Source organism: Rhea americana, unplaced genomic scaffold (assembly GCF_003343005.1).
Source record: "Rhea americana isolate MKP2758 unplaced genomic scaffold, rheAme1 scaffold_15, whole genome shotgun sequence".
Lineage (NCBI taxonomy): Eukaryota > Metazoa > Chordata > Aves > Rheiformes > Rheidae > Rhea > Rhea americana.
Genome location: NW_028185594.1, coordinates 8857196 through 8878410, shown reverse-complemented (window position 1 = coordinate 8878410; position 21215 = coordinate 8857196). Strand labels below are relative to the sequence as shown.

Genomic DNA, 21215 nt, shown 5'->3' with positions numbered 1-21215 from the left:
ATGAAAAAGGCATTGATTCTCAAGCCAGAGTAYGTAAATGGAGTTAAATCACAAAATATTGGGACACTTATGTACTACACTGACATGAAGAATTTGGATATAATAGTTCTGTATTTAAACAGAAAAAAGAAGGAAAAAAAAAAGAAAAAAAGGAGGTGGGGGTTGTGACCCATTGTCCATGGGTACATGCATACTCTCTGTTATGGGGGTTGGGAGGTAGAAAATAGCAATCATTTATCTACCTGATCCACCTTATCTTTACTAGTGCAAAACTGTTATTTTTTGTTATTTCTCCAAGATTTTAGTTAATGCATATATTTCTTCTAATCTAACTTTATAGTGTAAAGGTAATTATGCAGAACATTAAATATATTTATATTTAAAGCTCTATTTTTTTATAGAGTAAATAAATGTTGTGGTTTTAAGTATGTTAGAGTTTATTTTTTAGCCTGATTAGCACACATTTAAGTTCTATATTACTAACTTTGTTTTCATCAAGTTCTGTATCTGCAGGACTGAGAAGTTTATACAAAAAATATTGAGTCTTTATTTTTTCTTTACCTCTGCTTATAGGCTACCCAAGCTGTACCTTTGTGAATTCTGTCTAAAGTATATGAAAAGCAGAACTATTCTCCAGCAACATATGAAAAAATGTGGCTGGTTTCATCCCCCCGCCAATGAAATTTACAGAAAAAACAATATTTCAGTCTTTGAGGTAAGTTAGGAAATTAAGCTACTCACTTTTTTTTCCCCTCCTCTAAAATAGGGTCTTTTAACACCCAGTAGTGAGATGAGTGTTACATAGTCCTAAAAGTCTCCTTTCTTGAAACATTCAGTTGCTAAGAATGAAGAACTACCAGCAAGCACTGGCTACTGATCTCATATAGATTATTCATTCGTTAAACATATAAAAAGGCTTGTTTTGTACAAATGCTTCTTAATTTTAGGAAAATGAGTTTTAATTTCTTCTTTAAGCTAATGAAAGTAATAGTGACTAGGCCCCAGCCCTTATGTTGTGAAAGTTGGAATCCTTTAGTTGGAATCCTTTGAGATGCTACCTTTGACATGGAAGTCATGCTAGATGCTTCAAACCTACCTGGATGCCCATATAAGGCGGGTTCTTGTGTGACAGCAAATGGAATGATGTATTTTTTTCTTCATTTCAATAAGGTTGATGGCAATGTCAGCACTATTTACTGCCAGAATTTGTGCTTGTTAGCCAAACTCTTCCTGGATCATAAGACCCTCTACTATGATGTGGAACCATTTCTTTTCTACGTGCTGACGCAGAATGATGTCAAGGGCTGTCACCTTGTCGGCTACTTCTCCAAGGCAAGTATTAAGTACTTCAGACTGGGGGTGGCATCTACTATGTGAAAAATGTTGCTTCAAAGTGTTTTAATTGCTGTGATTTTTGACTAGCATTTTATATAGTATGACAGGTAACTCTGTTACGCAGAGAGTTTACCTAAATTGCATTAGAAAACCTGCACCAACTAATAAAAACCAAGTTTCCTCGTAATGTTGAATAGCATTTACTCTCTAAGGAACTTGTACTGCAACTAGTAGCTCAAAGGGAAAAGTCTTTAAATGAGTTCCTATTCCCATGGTGATGATGGATAGTACTGCTTTTGAGATAAACATTGTTACAGTGTAGTTCCATCTCATTTTCCCTTTGGTAAATAAACTTGTTTTCCAGAATTGAAGTTCGCACCTCCCTTGTTCCTTCCTCTTTTCACAATGGGGAAAATATTTCAGATGAACCAATTTTTAAGTGTCTTATCTGTAACTGTGTAATTGTTTGCCTTTTTTGAATAGCTTTAATGTAAGCTTTTTATTTTCTCAGAACTGCTGTTCTAAACATTGAAAGATTTTTCTTTGTTACAGTTATAAATTTGAAATACTTAAAGATTCACCATAATACTGTAGTGTAGCCCATGTTCTTYACTGTAGTGCATCCAAGAAGTTACTGTCAGTCTCATTTGTTTTCTTTTCTTGAACTACTGGTTTTAATGATGGTAACAGATTTGATATTGTTCTGTCTTTTCTACTGAAGTCTTTCCTTTGCTCACATTCGTTGCTGTCAGTAAGGAGTTTTGACTTTGGCTTTCATTCTCAGTTTCTACCGTAAAAGTAATTATAGCCTTGCACAGAGAAACTTTCTACTATTTCTCACTGGTCTTTTGTTTTTAAAATTTGCTTTTTTTTTTTTTTTTTTTTTTTTTTTTCCCCAACAGGAGAAACACTGCCAACAGAAGTACAATGTTTCCTGTATAATGATTCTTCCACAATACCAGCGTAAGGGCTATGGCAGATTCCTAATTGATTTCAGTAAGAATCTCTTTCTTCTCTTTTTTGTCTTTGTCTTTTCATATGTTAAAGAAAAGGTTAACTATGGAAAAGGATATTTTTAAAAGTAAAAATATCTCAGGACAAAGGATGTGAAAGCTCACAAAATCATGTGAACTTATAACTTACTGTTTTTTGGTAGAAGACTAAAATTCTGAAGGCAAGTTGATCACTTTCCTTCTAATTTTCATGTTTCTTGTGCAAGTGTCTTGTGATAGAAATTAGAAATATAGTTAGAAATATAGGCATATGGCAGTGTAGTGTTTTTACCAAAAGCTTGCCTTCTGCATGTAGTTCTTATTACAAGAAATCGACTCTAAAACAACAGAATCCCAAAATTTCAGCAGCTAGATTAAGTGAATGAATGTCTTAAGCAAACAAGTCATCATAATTAGAATTTGATTTAGCCTTCGAGAGTAATAAGAACAGCKATATTTAGGCTCTGAAATACTCAAATGGTTCTGAAATTCATACATGGATTTCAGTAAGTTCACTGGAAAACTTACCACCGTAACTATAATACTCYTTTACTGATCCCTCTCAGAGGACATGCTAATCTTGGGCTTAACATCCAGAGGAAAAATCCTGCTGGTATAATTACACGAGAATACTTTTGCTGGTAAATTTCCCTCTGTAGATAAGCTGTTTTCCTTAAAACACTGGCGTAACAAAGGAAGTCAGTGGTATTTCTTGAAAAAGGAACAAATTTTGGCTCTTTCAAACCAGCAATGGGAAGACGTACTTGTGAATTTTTCATCTTTTTTTTTTTTTTCCTTTCTTTTTGGGGGGAGTGGGGTGTCATACTGGGGATGATAAAACCTCTCTTTTATTGGAGCTGTGTAGTGTATGACATTCTCAGATCATTTAAAGCTCTGTAGTTAGAGCTTGATACTGTCCAGTCTGGCCATAAGTTTTATAGTAGAGAATTTTCAATAATGGCATATTTTGCCATTTTAGTTTTACATGGTTAAAATAAGTGTTTTCCCTCTACCATCTTCAAAATTACTATTGCAATTGAATTTTATGCCAAATTAATTTATTTCACATATATAAAATAATTGTCAGAAGTCACAAGTCATTGCTTGTCATTACAAGTTATTATTAAGTTATTACAGGGTCCTGGGCAATCTGGTCTAGGTGATCCTGCTTAAGCAGGGGGGTGGGCCTTGATGATCTCTAATGGTCCCTTCCACCTCAACCATTTTATGATTCTGTGATATGCTGTTAGCAACTTCTCAAACTTACTTACCTTCAAATCTTTTATCTCTTTCTAAAGCCAAAATAACCCTCACTGTCAAAAGGTCAGGTTTCTTTTAAATGACTTAATGACTTCATTGGCAGAGTTGAAAATTCAAAGATATTCAGAAGACCCTATACTGTTTCTGTACTTCTTGTTCAGTGCTTGTGAAGCAGGATTAATGTGCTTTTGTGTCATTACAGTTTCAAGATAGGCAACTGCTGCCATCTCGTGGCATTGCCCATGATCAAAGGCAGTGTAGTTTAGAAATCTTACTCTATTACTGTGTATCTCTCAAATACCTTAATAACAGGTATCTGAACTGAAAAAAGTTGGCTTGATCATGCAGTGTATCCTTCAGAACTGTAGTATCTTTTAAGTAGCGTTCAGCTACCTTCTGGAAAAACGTCTTTGTAGAAGTGCAGTGACAGGAAATAGTAGCTGTATGTGGCAGCTTTGTGAAATTTTTTTGTTGCATTTCTTTAGGCTACCTACTTTCAAAGCGTGAGGGTCAAGCAGGATCACCAGAGAAGCCACTGTCAGATCTGGGGCGACTCTCATATATGGCTTATTGGAAAAGTGTAATATTGGAGTGCCTTTATCATCAACGTGATAAGCAATTAAGCATCAAGAAGTTGAGTAAATTGACTGGAATCTGTCCTCAAGATATCACTTCCACTCTGCACCACCTGCGAATGCTTGACTTCCGTAGTGATCAGTGAGTACAGTAGTCCTGTTGTGTTTCCAGATAGCTTCAGAAGGATTTCAGTAAAGTTGAATGGTATTTGGAGGCAAATCACATCTATAGGCTTGATTTTTGTTTAACACTTATGTGTCCAAATATTGGCTGTTGAGATGCGTGATGCTTATGAGAGTCAAGAACTGTTCAATGCCAAAGTTACACCAGCTTACTAGCTGTGAAACTCTGAGATTATGGAACTTCTGAGTCATTTCCAGCTGTGAGAGAAAGCAAGCCAGTCTTTTGGCCATGTTTTTTCAGGGTCCACCTGCATAATCAGTCTGCCATCTCAAAATGGAACAGTAGGATCTCTAGGAGAAGTTGTTGCCCTCCTCATCCTTTTTTACCAGTGGCTGAGTGGCCAGTTTTTTCCTCCTCCTTTTTTGTATGTCAAAGATGCCATTAACTGTTGGAGTTAACATGGAAATCTTACAGTGGGACAGATCACTGGGAGAAATGAGGTGTGTGGATATAGGATAGAGATATTTTGCTTGGGTAGCTGCATGTACCAGTCAAGTGAGATATTCAGAATTGTTGTTCTTGGTTCAGACAGTAGCAGTTTTGGGGAGTGGGATTGTATTTCGCTGTGTTTTGTTACTACTTGAAAGTGATTTGGAAATTTCAAAATTTTGAGAAGTGTTTTATGTTCTTGTTTTACAATATGCATTCTACTTTACATTACAAAAATAATCAGCGATATTAATCCTAGCCATCTGAATAAAACATACGGGATAGTGGGAAGGTAATTTTTTTAAGGCATTTCTTTTACTATCCTTCGAACTCTGCATGTCTCATGTAACTGGCATTTGGCATCTTTCACTTTAGATTGTCTGTTTCCCAGGTGACAAACCCTCTGTCCATTTAACATATAACAAAACCCATAGTCTGCAGCGGAATGTTACCCATATAAGGATAATGGCTTCACCATAAGCCATAAAAATGTAAAGAAGAATTTTCTCAGTTTTAAGATGCCTTATCTGTCAGTCTGAAGATACTGCAGATTGTAGAACCTTAATGAGCTATCCTAGTCTTTCTGTCCACTCTGAAGTTTTTCACATAGCACTGCTTGAGAGTAAAGAGATTTTTGTTTCTGTCATATTTTGTTTTATATCTATTGTACATGGTAACATGTATAGCATATAGCCTACTGTTGATCAATGTGTTATTGCTGTTTAGATTTGTGATCATTCGTCGGGAGAAGCTCATCCAGGAACATATGGCAAAGCTTAGAACTAATGTCCGACCCATAGATGTGGACGCAGAATGTCTGCGTTGGACACCTGTTATAGTTTCCAACTCAGTTGTCTCCGAGGATGAGGAAGAGGAGATGGAGGATGGGGAAAATGAGGAGCAACAACAGCAGAAAGAAAAAGATCCAGAGGCCAGTGTAAGAGTGAATCTATTAATCTTATGTGACGTGTAGTTTATGTTCAGTGCTCTTGTGCTTTCACAGATGATGCTAACAAAGTTTTGAATGAGAAGCTTGGGCATGTTGTATGATCATAAAATGCGTTGCAGTCATGATTAGTATATGCATCTTTATAGTTTCAGATGAGAAACTAAAAATAGGAAAATCAGTGAAGCAGTATCTGGAGGAAGGTTCATGTCTGTCTATCTTAAGGAATCTTCTCTCTCTAATGCATTTTTTCAGTGTAAGAAACAAAAAAGCAAACAAACAAAACAAAAACAAAGAACCTCTGCACTCAAGCAGCCTTTGACTCTCATCAAATTTTTGAAATGGGATTAGGTTTGAAAGCACACAGTTGTTCCGTAAGTGACAAGTAGCATAAGTAAAGATCAGTCAACTAAATGCTTAACATTTTTCCATCAAAAACTTTTTGCTATGTGTTTTCACTGAGCCAGTAATAGCTTTGATGCTTAATCACTGTACACAGAGCAGTGAAAATTCCTGAAATACAGGCTGCTATTCTCAAAGGGTTACACTCTTGCATCAGGCGATAAGAACTGACTAGATTACTGTTTCTGAAAGGCAAATTGTGCACTGTTACTGCATTTAAATTAATCATGCTTTGTTACCCCAAAAAAATAGCTTCAAAAAATCTCTTATCTCGCTTTTTCTTGAAAATATATAAATACTGTGTTTGGGCGTAGCAAGACGATGTTTGCATTCCAGCAGGCCACTGGGTGGCTGTTGCTGACTGAGGTCACCTGTCAGGAAGCTAATTGAGATACATCATCACTTGAGAGGGGAAGGAGTTACAGCCAGCACTATCAGAATCTTGTAGGGTCAATTTGTTTGTCACTGTTCTTATAAACTTTTCTGAGTGCATTTGTTTTCTGTTCCTTTTTGCTCAGAAGCTTCCACTGAATAGAATTTAGGATAGACATGTATACTTAAATGGGAAGTGTGAAACCTATTTGTTTTTGTTTGAATCAGATGGTAAAATCTGTATCATGGGAGAAGAAAGAACAAGAGCCTTATTCTCCTACAGAGAATGAAAAAAAGCCAGATGTTGTTGCTCCAGCCAATTCTACACGGCCAGGCAAGCACATTCTTCCTCTGGATAGTCTTCCTGCAAACAGTCAGCCATCACGAAGAGGTCGATGGAGCCGCAAGGGCAAAAAACTGCGGGAGCCTTTTTGTGAGAAAGAACCAAAATTGCCAATTGAGGAGAAGACAGCAGTTCCCAGCGGGCGTTGCAGTGAATGTGAGGAAAAGTCAGCAGCCTCACGAGGCCGGTGCAGTGAATGTGAGGAGAAGTCAGCAGCCTTACAGGGAAGATGTGGTGAATGTGAGGAGAAATCTCCAGTCCCAAGGGGCCGGTATGCTGAAGATGAGGAAAAATCTGTAGTTTCCCAGGGGCAGTATGGCAAGGGCGAAAAATCTGCAATGCCCCGTCGGCGGTACAGTGAAGATATGGAAAGGTGGAGAGGGCAGCTGAAAAAGAATACTGAGCCATTGAAGTGCAGATTCTCAGAAGACTGTGACAGATTACCCCGCCGCTACAGTGATAGTACACTTCTGAGGTGTTTCAGTGAAAGTAGTGAAGAGGAAGAAGATGAGCCTCTGAGTCCACGATCAAACTCTCCACCAGTTCTTACAAAGCCAACATTAAAACGGAAGGTGTGTACTTTCTTTTCTTTCTTCTTCTTTCTTTTTTCTCTGACTAGATTAGCACCGACATACTGAGAAAGCAGACTGCATGTCTGGAGGGTCAATGCAGCTCATGAAATGTGCATTAAGTGTACAAGTAGCATCTGCACAGTTTTTTTTTTCCAGAAATGTSTGCAGGGCTATTTTCTCTAGAGAAACAATGGTATAGTGGCTGAAGAGAACTTTCTGCTATTTGTGCTTTTGATTTTTCTCACCTTAGTTCTTAAAGATGTATTCAGTCACACCAAATAAATACAGGTAAGTCCTACTTGTAGAAGAAGCTTTCAAAACACAAACATTACCTAAACAACTAAAATTATGGCATGAAGGCTTTGGAATAATATACCTTGGTGAACTGAATTCTATAAACATGGCCAAGAAATTCCTCTTTTCATGGGATGCTGCAATAAAAAGTTATCTTCTGTATCATCTTTGCAGCTCATTGTAAACTGTTCATATCTGTGTTGTAATGACTGAACTTTTAACTGTTGTGTATAAAGTCATGGATGGGTTATTAAGCTTCAGCTGTTTAAATGAGTTCTACCATTACACTGATGCCAATCTACTAATCTTGAGAGAAATCAGTTGTCTAGCATTGTATTCAACATCTGTCTAACTGAAGGCAGGTGCTGGTCAGTGTTTTCTGTGAATTCTGGATTCCAGAAAGGACCTCTCTGGTCCTGTTTAATGATGAACTCTGAAGTTCATGTTTTCTGTTTAGCAGTGTTGTATTTCAGCTACGTATGATTAAAAATATTGTCTGTTCTCCCACCTTTCAGAAACCAATTCTTCATCGGAAGAGGCGAGTCCGCAAGCGTAAGCACCATAATAGCAGTGTTGTCACTGAAACGATCTCTGAGACCACAGAAGTGCTGGATGAACCATTTGAGGACTCAGACTCTGAACGACCAATGCCCCGATTAGAACCTACCTTTGAGATTGAGGAGGAGGAGGAGGAAGAGGAAGAGGATGAGGAGAACGAACTTTTGCCTAGTGGATACTTTCGGCACTTACCCCCACAAGACACCCTCAGGCGCAGACCTTCTAAGAGGAAGTCCAAAGATGAGGAGGAGTCTGATGACACTAATGGTATGTTTAATGGTGCGCAGTTGGAAGTTTGATATAGATAAGAGTGTCTCAGTGTCATATGATAATAGCTGATGATGGAAGTTGTTTACCTTGCTTCGTAAGTTCCAGCGAAAATATAGAGTTAGGTGTAAATTACCAGTCACACCAGCCTAAAATATTCCAAAGTCTCATGAAAACATGGTGCTTGTGTTTAACTGTCTCATCACCAATGAACTGATAAGAGGTCATTTTCAGATTCAGCTTTTCCAGTGGAATTGATATCTGTGGTTGTTTAAAAGGTTTTGCAATAGGATCACTTTATAGAAATAAAGCAGAAACGAATTAAAGAGCCCTCAGATTCCCCCAACAAAGACAAAGAGAAATAACAAGTGATCCATTTCAGGATATTGTTCTTCATCARATTGCATGTCCCTCCTCTCAGCTCTTCACATCTCCTTAAAGTTCTCTGAACTTTCAGTTTATAAAATAACCAGTTCCAACCAAATATTTTTATTTTGTGTGCATGGAAGATGCAAAATAAACATTTTAGTAATCTCTCTTATTCTGTTATTGCATCATGTTCCCAAGAGAACTTCTTGATGGCCTACGTTGTGCAAGGCGAGCAGCCAGTTAAAAATAGGGAACTGTATGAGAGAGATGTATGATGTTTTTATTCCACTGTAAATGATCGTTACTGGAACTAGCCCATTATTTACGGCTTTCAGTTGGCCTGTAGTTAGCAGAAGAGARTTTTTCTCTAAAGGTACTTAAATGCTGAAAATATCAATGTGATTATTAATTAAGCTTAAATCCTTATAATAAAATATAACTATGTAAACTGAGTGCAAACATATGTTAATGCAGAGTTAAGTTTGCTGCTCAGTGGAAATTTGTCTCCAGTCAACACATACTGTACTTCTGTTTTGTTAATTCTATTCTGATCTGATTACTCATGAAATATATCTTGTACTCCTGCACCATTAATAAGACTGTACAAATGATAAATTATTATAAATTCACCATTAATAAGACTGTACCTTATAAAGTACAATGGTATTTAAGCTGTCATTTTTTTTTAAACAAGCTTTTACAGGTTACAGATAGTTCATAATCCCCAGGAGTTATGCATGATATTTGGAAAACCACTGTTTTAAGTTGCACCTGTTACAAACTACAGTGATAAATTTCTTGCTCACCTACTTTATAAATACTTTACTTTCCTACTCTCTCCTTGTAATTCAGTGCTTCTTATTCCCTGTTGTCAAATCACTTGCTTTTTTCCCTGAACTTCTACATATTTGTCGCTTAACTCTAAGGTAACAGAGTGCGAGTAATAAGCCCACTGTTACAGCGTATTTCTGCTTCTCAAATCATACGGTATCTGTTTGCTTTTTATGCCTCTGACACAGGTGCCTTTACACAAATACAGCAAAACTGTAGTGATCTTAAAGAAAATAGAATGAAAGAAAATATAATGTATTTTATCTAAACAATGTTAGTGAATGAGGGTAATGATTTAGTCATCGCAAATAGCTTATTACTGGCCATTTTGAATAAAGAATTACGCTGTTGTGGGGGGGGCGTTCACTGCTTTGTGACAATTCACAAATATGTTATTGCAGTCACTTTTACTTGGTTCAAATTTAGAATATTTTATCATAACTACAAGAGTTAGCAGTGCTTATAGGAAGCTTAGTTTCTTTAGAAGTTTTACCTTTGCTACAGAAATCTGCTTGTACTTTTTTAAAAAAAAATATTCTAAGGGTGGTTTGGCTTAGATTTTTCCATGAGAATTTCACCTCTGGTTAAGGCAATGCATGGAAGTTGTTTTATAAATTCCCTGAGATGTAACATTTCAGTCTCTGAAATCTGGTGTCTGATAAGAATTTGCATTGGTTCTGATTGCTGTTGGGGACAAAGTGAGAATAGATAGTGTGGTGTTATGATTTTAGGTCAGTATTTTAAAAGGATTTGGCATTCTGAAGACAGAATGTGTTCTGTGCTGTAGAAAATAAATAAACCTTCCTATATTCTAACATTTCTGTGCGATTTTGTTAATGTTGCATGGGAGAAGGTAAAGTCCTTTAATAGGTTGACGATGTTATTTTGTTTTTCCTGGTTCTCATTTGGAGTAAAACTTACAGGTAGAAAACTGTAAGGATTTTCTTTCCAAGCTTAACTGCATACTCTTTTAGCGAAGTCATCTGAATGAGCATGTGTGTATCTCAACATCCTTGAAAACAAGGTTGATGAAATTTTGAGTGGTCATAAAATCCATATTGCTTTGCAAGGACAGAGTCAACTGCATATGATAAAAATATTGCCTTATAATAAGGGCCAACCATCATAAGATCATTGACTTTTGTTTTTGTATTCTCAAAAATATTAAATCTTTGACAGGGCAGATAATGGCTGACTTCAAGGGATTGTTGAACTCAGTGCTTGTTTTGTATTCTTTTCTTTAATACCTTGAATTTTTACAGGATGCTCATGGTCAGAGATATTTAGAGTAAATAATGTATGATGTATTTCTAGCTTAAGATGATAGCATTTCAATGGAAAGCGATTTTTTTTTTTTTGTAAGTGACTAACTGTCACAACATTCCTAGGAGTAAGTTCATCTCCTAGGGATGTTGTAACCTCTGACAACCTAGAACACTGCTAACATCCCATTCACTTCACAAACTTGAGCAAAGGGCAAGAGTAATAAACAAAGGAAAAAAAGTTATAAACAAAGGAAAAAGGACGGCTTAAGAAGTTTGCAAATTACTTGTGTGGGAACTGTTTTTAGATACAAGAGATTCTCTGCCTAGCAGATAGAAGAAAATTTAATCTGAAATCAGATTAAGAAAATCTAGAATCTGAAGTCAGAAGTTCAGAAGGCAAGGTGTGAATATTTCCCAGTGTGAGTGGTTAAATATTGCAGCAATTTACCAACAGTTGTGTAAAGTCATTGATTATCCTAATTGATGGGTTCAAAACAGAATTATCTCAGGGAAGGCCTTATAGTGTTCTGTAAGTTTTCAGTAAACATCGCATTTCTTTCTAGTTGCATAAGCTATGAATGTATCCTAGGATTTGGAAAGCCACTGGAATGCAAAAATTGTTCCATCACATAAAAGTCAGATAAGAAATGAATTCAGCTTCCTTTAATGTTTGCTCAGATACAAAACATTCTGCAGCCAAATTCTGGCATCTGTGTATTTCTGTGGCATTTAAAAATAAAAGCCATGACAAAACGTTGAAATACTTTTTTTCATCAGATGCCTGAAATACAGATCTAAATGTGAACATGCTTTTATTGTTCCAGTGCAGGGGAACACATGAAGTTACGTTTTCATTTGTGAGGATAGTGTATAGATAACATTTGCAATGGATGGCAGATCTTTCCAGGACTTCATCATATAGCCTAGTGTTTAATTTGGATTGTATATTAAAAGCTCTAAGCACTAACCATGCAAAACCTAGAAAGAAATGTTTGTTCTTTGAAAATGTAACACRTAATGTGATTCCTAGTGAACAGACCTTGCTCCTTCTTGTTACCCTTTTGCAATATTTCTCTAAGCTATTATTGGTATACGAAGTTGATAAACATGATGGGATGCTTGGGAAAGCTTCCATGAATGCTTAGGTAAAACAAAATATTTGAACAGTGTCTTTCCATTTGTGTTTTCAGGCACTCCAACCTTGAAACCATTATCCATGCTGAGAAAATGTGAAGCAAAGGATTCTTCACTGGAACCAGATACTTCTACACCCATGAAAAAGAAGAAGGGATGGCCGAAAGGTAAAAGCCGAAAACCAATCCACTGGAAGAAAAGACCTGGTCGAAAACCAGGTTTTAAACTGAACCGGGAAAAAGTGACACCGTCAGTTCAGAGTGAGGGAGTTGATGCAGTGGTAACTAGCTCAAAAACGGGGCGTAAGCCCAAAATTTCAGATACAGAAGAAAGTGTTAAGCAGAAAGAAGAGTTGCCCCTTATTGAGGAAAGAAAAGAAGAAGATGCGAGTATGGAAGCAGAAGAGGTGGGAGAAGGGGAAGAGGAAGATGCAACCAGCAGTGAAGTAAGGGCAGTTTCTCCAGTGGACAGCAGCAGCAGTCCAGTGCCAGAAGTTAAAGAGCCTGAAATAGAGGAGGAGGTAGAGGAGAAGCCAAGGGTTTTAGAAGAGCAAAGGCAATCAGAAGAAGAACAGCAAGAACTAGAAGAACCTGAGCATGACCATGAGGAAGAAGAAGAAGTTACAGTAGTGACGAATCAGAATGAAGACCATGATGCTGATGATGAAGATGATGGTCAACCGGAGTCTCTGAAGAAGAAAGAATTGGAGGAACAGCCTGTGAAGGAAGGGGTGAAGGAGGAGCCTGATGTGCAAGAGTGTTTTTTAGAAACAAGCATATCAAGCAGTAGAGAGGATGCAAAGGGAAAAGATGAAGCAGAGGCGGATTCTGAGGAAGAGCAGGCTTCCAATGAGACATCAGTGGGTTCAGAACATGTCCCTGGGTCTGAAGATGATCATGAAGAAGAGCAAAGTAATAAAGAAGGGTTAATTGAATTAAAAGAGGAGGAGGAGATTCCTCATAGTGAACTAGATCTAGAAACTGTTCAAGCTGTCCAGTCCTTGACACAGGAGGAGAGCAATGAGCATGATGTAGCTTACCAGGACTGTGAAGAAACTCTTGCAGCTTGTCAGACTCTGCAGAGTTACACCCAGACTGAGGAAGATCCTCAGATATCAATGGTTGAAGATTGCCAGACCTCAGAACACAACAGTCCAATATCCTCTGTTCAGTCTCACCCCAGCCAGTCTGTGCGTTCTGTCAACAGCCCAAATGTGCCTGCTCTGGAGAGCAGTTACACCCAGATAAGTCCTGAACAAGGATCTCTGTCCGCACCCTCTATGCAGAACATGGAGACCAGCCCCATGATGGATGTGCCTTCTGTATCAGACCACTCTCAGCAGGTGGTGGATAGTGGCTTCAGTGACCTTGGTAGCATTGAGAGCACCACAGAGAATTATGAAAACCCTAGCAGTTATGACTCCACTATGGGAGGCAGCATTTGTGGAAATAACTCTTCCCAGAGCAGCTGTTCCTACGGGGGATTGTCGTCTTCTAGCAGCCTCACTCAGAACAGTTGCGTTGTCACTCAGCAAATGGCAAACATTGGCAACAGTTGCAGCATGATGCAGCAAAGCAGTGTCCAGCCTGCAGCAAACTGCAGTATCAAGTCACCTCAAAGCTGTGTGGTAGAAAGGCCTCCTAGTAACCAGCAACCAACAACACAGCCACAACAGCAACAGTCTCAATCACAGCAGCCCCAGCCCCCACCTCCACCTCAGCAGCAACCGCCAATGTCTCAGTGTAGCATGAACAACAGCTTCACTCCGGCACCTATGATCATGGAAATACCGGAATCAGGAAGCACTGGTAACATAAGTATCTATGAGAGGATTCCAGGGGATTTTGGGGCAGGGAGCTATTCACAACCATCAGCCACATTCAGTTTAGCCAAGTTGCAGCAACTGACAAACACCATTATGGACCCTCATGCCATGCCTTATAGCCATTCTCCTGCTGTGACTTCCTATGCAACCAGTGTTTCTTTGTCCAACACAGGATTAGCTCAGCTAGCTCCCTCTCATCCATTAGCTGGGACACCACAAGCACAAGCCACCATGACACCCCCACCAAACTTGGCATCCACCACCATGAACCTCACGTCACCTCTGCTTCAGTGTAATATGTCTGCTACCAATATTGGTATTCCACATACGCAGAGGTTGCAGGGGCAAATGCCAGTCAAAGGGCATATTTCCATTCGCTCCAAATCAGCACCACTGCCCTCCGCAACTGCGCACCAGCAGCAGCTCTATGGCCGCAGCCCACCTGCAGTTGCCATGCAGGCTGGCCCTCGTACATTAGCTGTTCAACGGGGTATGAACATGGGAGTTAACCTAATGCCAACCACCCCTTACAATGTTAATTCCATGAATATGAACACCCTGAACGCCATGAACAGCTACAGAATGACACAGCCCATGATGAACAGCAGTTACCATAGTAACCCTGCCTACATGAACCAGACAGCACAGTATCCTATGCAGATGCAGATGGGAATGATGGGGAGCCAGGCCTATACCCAGCAGCCTATGCAGCCAAATCCTCATGGAAACATGATGTACACTGGTCCCTCCCATCACAGCTACATGAATGCTGCTGGGGTACCCAAGCAGTCTCTCAATGGACCGTACATGAGAAGATGAGCAAGATGAACTTGCAACCCAAAAACTTAAATATATATAAATAAAGGAACCTTTTATACTGACGAACCAGAGAAAATGGACCTTTTTCCAGTTAAAATATTGCTGTAGATTTAGAGGGATTTTCTTTGGTTTATTTTATTTTTTAGAAAGCCTGGTCTCTGTTTTTTGTTTTGGGTTTTTGTTTTCTTCACAATCCTGAAACATTTTACAGCTAAAATCATTTACAAAATGTTTTTTAGGGGGAAAACATGCACAAAATCTTTTCATAATTTAAAGGAGCCTTACTTTGACCACTTGGACATAATATGTGCAACAATGAAATCATCTTTCTAAATTTTTTTCAAATGTATGTTCTTCTCTTTCTCCTGTGCCCCTCTGTAAGCAGTTCCGAGTGCTGCAGTCATGTAAAATGTCTGAAATTTCAAAAGGTAACAACCCTTCCCTCTAAACCCCACCTAGCATTTTCCACTTCTAGCAGGAGGCACTTATTGGGAGACTCAGAAGGGGACACGGAGGATAAATGAAGCTCTTTATTTCTGCAAGTCAGGAAATTTTTTTCATTATTAACTTTCCCTGACTCCCTTACCCTCAGTAAAATTTGGAGTTATATGTAAACAATAAATTCTATTCACACTGGTGTTTCTGTAGATGAATTAATTGAAATAATCTGTATGTTTCATTCTGAAAGTATAATGGAACTTTTAAATGATTCCATTCACCATTCAGAAATGCACACATGCGTGCACATGTGCATGCATGCACACACGTGCACGTTCTGTCACTGAACTCATAGGAGCATCTCCAGATCCCTCATGCAGTTATGAGGAGGATAAGGTGGTTATTGTCTATTATGACAGGAAAATGGTTGCAGGCTCTTGTTTTGGTGACCTGCAAGTCTGCCATAACTCTGAAATTCCAAACTCTATTTTAGTATATACTTTGAAAAGTTGAGGGTTGGTTTGGAGCCTTGGAGTCAGGCTGAGCTCAAGAGCATCTGTTTCCAGTGGTCTGCCTCTTAATATCTTTGCTTGCCTATTCTTGGAAGATGAAGTATAGGCTTTAAGTGGCTTGAGAGGAAACCTGTGGTATCCCTGTCACTCTTCCCTTCCTGGTACGTGATAGGAAATTGCTGAATGTGCCGCTTTCTGGGGGAGTCAGTGTTGTTTAAACAGATCCTGCCCTGATTCTTCAGCTGTTTGACGCTGTTCTTTGGGCATAGCCACGCTTTTGAGATAGTGTGGGAAATGATGGGAAGCAGCCTGTTTTACTGGAGTGAAATGGTCCGAACACCACAATATGATGTAGACAGTGGGATTTTGCTGTTTATTACTGCATAATCCAATTCATTCTTTTTTTGGCTACACTGCTCTGTGATAGAGACAGTACCTGCTGGCATGTCACCCAATACAAAAAGGGACAGCATTATTCACCCTTTAATGTAAAGTTCTTTTTTTGTTGTTGTTGTTGTTGTTGTTGTTGTATATGAAGTAGAAAGACACATTAATAAGACTAATTTCTTTTGTTTTTAAACCAAAAGAATCCAAATGAAAGTTGGGGTTTCTTCAGATGCACTAAAATGGACTTTCCTCCTATAACTGCTAACCATAAAAAGCAGAACACAAAGAACTTCCACTTTTTATTTCTCTTTGATTTTGAGCATGTACAAGGCTGTGTAGGACCCCATTTCTCTGTATATATGATTCCAGTTCCAAATCACCCATGTAGAAAGCGCACTGTGCTGCCCTCTCCTTTCTAGATCTTCAGCTGTGTTGCCGCTTCCTTGTTGATGGAGGGGGGTGCAGGTTGGGTTGGAGTCTGAGAAGGGAGAAGAAGCTGTTGAAATGAGGGCCGTGAATTTAGTTTGTTTGCTGTTTGGTTTGGTTTTGTATTTTTTTTTTTTAATCAATTGGGCAGCTCCCTTTTCCACAAGCCTTTGTGACTGTAGAACTATTGTAGAAAAAATGTTCTTTTCTATATATAAAAAGAAATTATCCAACGCAGTAATATTGGTACCTACCATTTTTTCACTTCTGTTTAAAAAAAAAAATGTATTTTTAGCAAGATAACTTGGGTAATCTTCTAAAAGAAATTAAAAAAAATCTCACTGTTAGTGACTTTGATGCCTTTTAAAATAAGAGCTTTTTCATTTCATTCCATCTTTAAAATTTTTTATCTTTGTTGTAGAATATTAAAAACTATTTTAAGAAAGATAAAAATTCTCTTTAAAGAGATCTCTAGAGTGTGTGAATAGGAGCTCCAGATGCCTCTAAAAGCCGCATGTACAAATGAAGCTGAGTCTATTCCTGTCTGTTTATATTTGCTTTTCCTGTTTTGTAACCTCTTTGTACTTTGTTCATGGTGACTTGTAAGCTAAGGGGAAGGGGTGCCTAGATGCCTTTGTAATTCTCCATGTCATGCGCTCCTGGCCAGATGGTCTCCCTTCCTCTCCTTGTATGTAATATCACTTTTTTTTCCCTTTCTAGCAAGTACTTTCAAAAGAACTCTGTACATTTTAACATAAAAAATAAATTATGTTGAGCCATTTTGGATGTCTGTTGTGCATGAGGATTTCTTTCTTTCCTTTGAGTACTGAACTCTCCCACTGATATTTGGGCCTGGGAATATGGGTCTCTGTGTGTCTTTTGATCTGGAATTTAGTTAGGTGCACAATCTCTGACGATGTTAATTTTAGATTTACAGTTTCTACTCAGAGAAAGATTTTTAAAAAGGGAAAAGAAAAGCTTGGAAAGCTTCTCCAGGAATTTTTAGTTTTAAATTCTTCTCTGCAGAGTCAGCCAAAAGTTTTAGCTAAATGTGTTAGCTGTTTTTCATCACCATTTGTTTGTAAAATCATCTTGAGAGTTTTGAGTGCTCTAAAAAAAACCCCCAAAACAGTATATTTTAAGCTTCCCTCCCCCCTTCTAGTTTCAAATTGCTTTTTGATCTTAACAGCTAGCTCTTTGAATAGGAGAACTAGAATTTTTACACAACAAAGTTACCAAGCAGCTTTAAGGCAGAACTGGATCAGTCATGAGCTTTAAATAAATAGCGCTGTGCCATTATGCCACTTCTGGGACTTCTTAGGGTATACTTGCAGAGCTTTTCCTCTGCAAACTTACAACTTTCAAAACACTAGATGGAAGCAAAGGTTCAGTTGCTGTATGATTATCACCAAAATTTCATCTTGGGAAAACTTTGTGACAGATGGTAATCCTTAGCTCAGCTCCCTTTAGCAATTCAAGAGTGAGCTTTTGTCTACTGCTTCTGGTGGCTGGCTGGCTGCAGCCCTTCCTGCAGCCTGGCAGAAGCTTTGGGGCAGTGAGCAGGGAGCTATGAGGGAGCCAAGTGGGGACAAGAGGCTCTGCTAAAGGCTTTTCCACAGAGATGTTTTCACAAGTATTTCTTGAAGTAAGCAAACTGTGATTGTGTATCATGGTAAATAAATGAGAAGGACCTTGTGATTCAGTAACATTGGACTGGAGATACTAAATTTATTTAAGATGAGAATGTTGCTGAATCTTCCTTTACCCTGATGTACTTTTCTTTGAACTCATAATAGTTTTATTGAGAGAGCTGAATTTCCAGATGTAAACATGTAAGTCCATAAAGATAGGAAAGTCCTTTCTGAATAGCTTCTGTCCATGAGTGACTTATTTTTTCCCTAGCAGTTTTAGGGTATTGAAGCATGAAGGAGAAGGAGACAGAATAATCTTGAGATAGTTTTCACTGCAACTTTGATCACTGGTGAATTACAGTAGTATACACTGACAGTGTTCAGGAGCTCAGTAAATGTGTTCTGTGCATGTGTGTATGTTCCCATAGTATTTGGGGTCTTTTCTGTATGGGTTCAGTTTCTTTTGCTTTTTTTTTTTTTTTTATTGTTGTTAGCGTTGTTGGTGGTGTCTTTTTTTCTCTTGTTATTTTCTATATTCACTGAATTTATGGGGCTTGATTTGACCACTAAAATGTGCTTGGGTTGCTGGCTATCTACAAAGAACCCTGCCTAAGCCTGCCTTTATTTCTTACCAATTTTCAGAACAGCTCTCATTTTTAGGGTACAATATGGGATTTAAAAATAAAATACCAATTGAAAACCAGTATATTTCTTCCAGCAATTGGAAATGGCCTTGATTTCAAAAATCAATGTATTGAACGGTTAGACTAGAACATAATTCTGATAAATAATTCTGTTTCTTTAGATAGCTCGAATTCAGAATGGTCATGGCAAATCCGTTCTGTGAAATGACAACACGCAGTCCTGTTCTAATAAAACGTTTGTATTGTAAACTGACAAGTAGGACAATTCAAAGGTTTTTTTCTGCTGTTCTGGTAACAAATTATGGTCACACCTGCTGATACAAAATGCTTCTCAATTGTTTTGAGAGCTTTGGAATACTTAATCAGAAACTGCCAAGTTTATAACAACTTTATCTCTCCCTCYGTGGGCCAGAGTACAAAAATAAGTGTTTATGGATATAAACAAGATTAAGGAAAATGTGATTCCAGAGCTAATGAGCTGATAAACAGCAACTGCTACTTAGGAAATGTTTATAAAAAGCATTATTTGTTCAGATATACTGCATTGTAAATAGCCTCTGTGTTTGTTGTATTAAAAAAAAAAAAAAAAGAAAAAAGAAAAAAAGTCCTGTCTGAGTGGGCTAACTTGATAACCACATTTGGAGCCTTGAACAGGGTGACCTCTTTCTTAGTATCTTGTCATTGCAAACTATCAAACCTCACCGTTAGTGGATTTTTNTTGAGAGAGAGAGAGAGTTCCCATGCTAGAATAGAGCTGAAATCAGACTGTACTGAACTGCCAGAACTGTTAGTACCTTCCAGCCTGGGTGTGAACAGCTGCTGCTGCCGGCTGTGCGTTGCCACACAGTCGGATCTCACACTGTGGATGTAGTGAGAGTCGTTCCATTCAGCACTGGCAGATCTGCTCTAAATTAATTGACATGTGGACCAAAACCTCTATTACTGACTGTCAATGTGCAGCAAAGAGACTAAATGCAACCCACAGCAATGTACCAACTTCTAGTTGAGTGTTGTGGCTGTGAAAGATGATAATTGAAAGGAGAATGGTCTTAAAGAGGGCTGACAGCTCTAAAAGCACATCAATGAGATAATTAAGGAAATGCTAAAAAGAATGGAACCATCTTAATTAGGTTCCCAACTTGAGGGGAGAGCTCCTTGCTGAGATCCAGTCTCTGCACTAATTGAGAAATGCAAACAGACTGAGGCAGGTTCAGCTTACAGCAGCTAAGGTGGGGCCTGCAGCATCTTTTATCTTCACAGGATGTCAGCCAGAATAAATTAGGCTAAAAATAACTGCCTGAAACCCAATTTAGAATGTTAAATCCTTTCACACCTAACACAGGGAATCTCAGCAGTTTCATCAAACATTGATTTTCACCTAGGACAGGGCAGGGTTGCAGCTACACATTTCATCTCTTGAAACAGCATGCAGAGGCAGGAATTCCTCTTTCTTTCTGTGCTTCCTTACAGAGGGTTTGCTCTGGAGGAGAGTTGTGTATGTGGAATGGCAGGTAATGACCTTGTTAATTTGTGTAATTGTTTTCTTAATGGTTCCCCTGTCATTCATTATCCATTTGTTCTTCCTTGCCAATAGTTTACATTGTAAATTCTTTTGGACAGGGACTTTCTTTCTTTTTTCTTTCTTTTTTCTTTTCTTTTTCTTTTTTTTTCTTTTCTTTTTCTTTTTTTTTTTTTTTTTTTTTTTTTTTTTTTTTTTTTTTTTTTTTTTTTTTCATTTGTCCAACATGATAGAATCTCAGCCTATGATTTGGGTCCCAGAGGGTTATCATAATACAATTCACTTGTTTTGAAGAAGAAAGTAGTAAATATGGTGGTGTGAGGCAAAATAATTAAATAAGGTTCTTGAAAATTTTCTTATAACACGTTGGTTACTATGTGTGCATAGTACTTACACCTAAAAGAGGAAGTCTGCTTACTGAAATTCTGTCATCCTTTGTTTCCCTATTTTATATAGCTTTTATGTTTGTCCATCAGGAACAAGCAACAACAAGATATGATCTATAAAATTTTTTATACAGTTCTAAATAGTTCCAGAGTAACTTCTTCAAACAAGGGAAAAATCACTGTTGGAGAACAATTAAATGGTGAGTTAAGTGAAATTACTAGCAAGCCCATTTCCCACTTTCCCACCTGTCCTGTCCAAAATCCTTGCTCCAGTCTGAAGTAGCAGAGATGACAAAGGAAGTGAGCTGCTCTTCACGTACAGCAGATTGCTATGGTCCCTTTATACCAACCAAACACCCACAGCGCAAAAAAGCTTGTTACCAATTGCAGTTCAATCACTTCATGATTTAGAACATCATGTTTGTAAGCCCCTGCAGAGGACAATCCAGAAATAGCTTTCGTTATGTGTATGGCAGAAATATCTAATTCTAATTAACTCA

The 21215-nt window shown here is 38.1% G+C and overlaps 1 protein-coding gene across 2 annotated transcripts in view; it reads left to right on the top strand.

Annotated features, from left to right (window-relative positions):
• The window catches only part of KAT6A (lysine acetyltransferase 6A), a 45695-nt gene extending 28374 nt beyond the window's left edge, over positions 1–17321 (top strand). For both annotated transcript variants that reach the window (XM_085299525.1, XM_085299524.1), the window contains 8 exons: positions 574–715; positions 1171–1332; positions 2238–2331; positions 4073–4304; positions 5502–5712; positions 6724–7410; positions 8220–8529; positions 12185–17321. In XM_085299525.1, coding sequence (XP_085155651.1) covers positions 574–715; positions 1171–1332; positions 2238–2331; positions 4073–4304; positions 5502–5712; positions 6724–7410; positions 8220–8529; positions 12185–14772 — 4426 coding nt within the window. In that variant the 3' untranslated portion in view covers positions 14773–17321. The remainder of the gene's footprint in view (positions 1–573; positions 716–1170; positions 1333–2237; positions 2332–4072; positions 4305–5501; positions 5713–6723; positions 7411–8219; positions 8530–12184) is intronic.
• The last annotated feature ends 3894 nt before the right edge of the window (positions 17322–21215 follow it).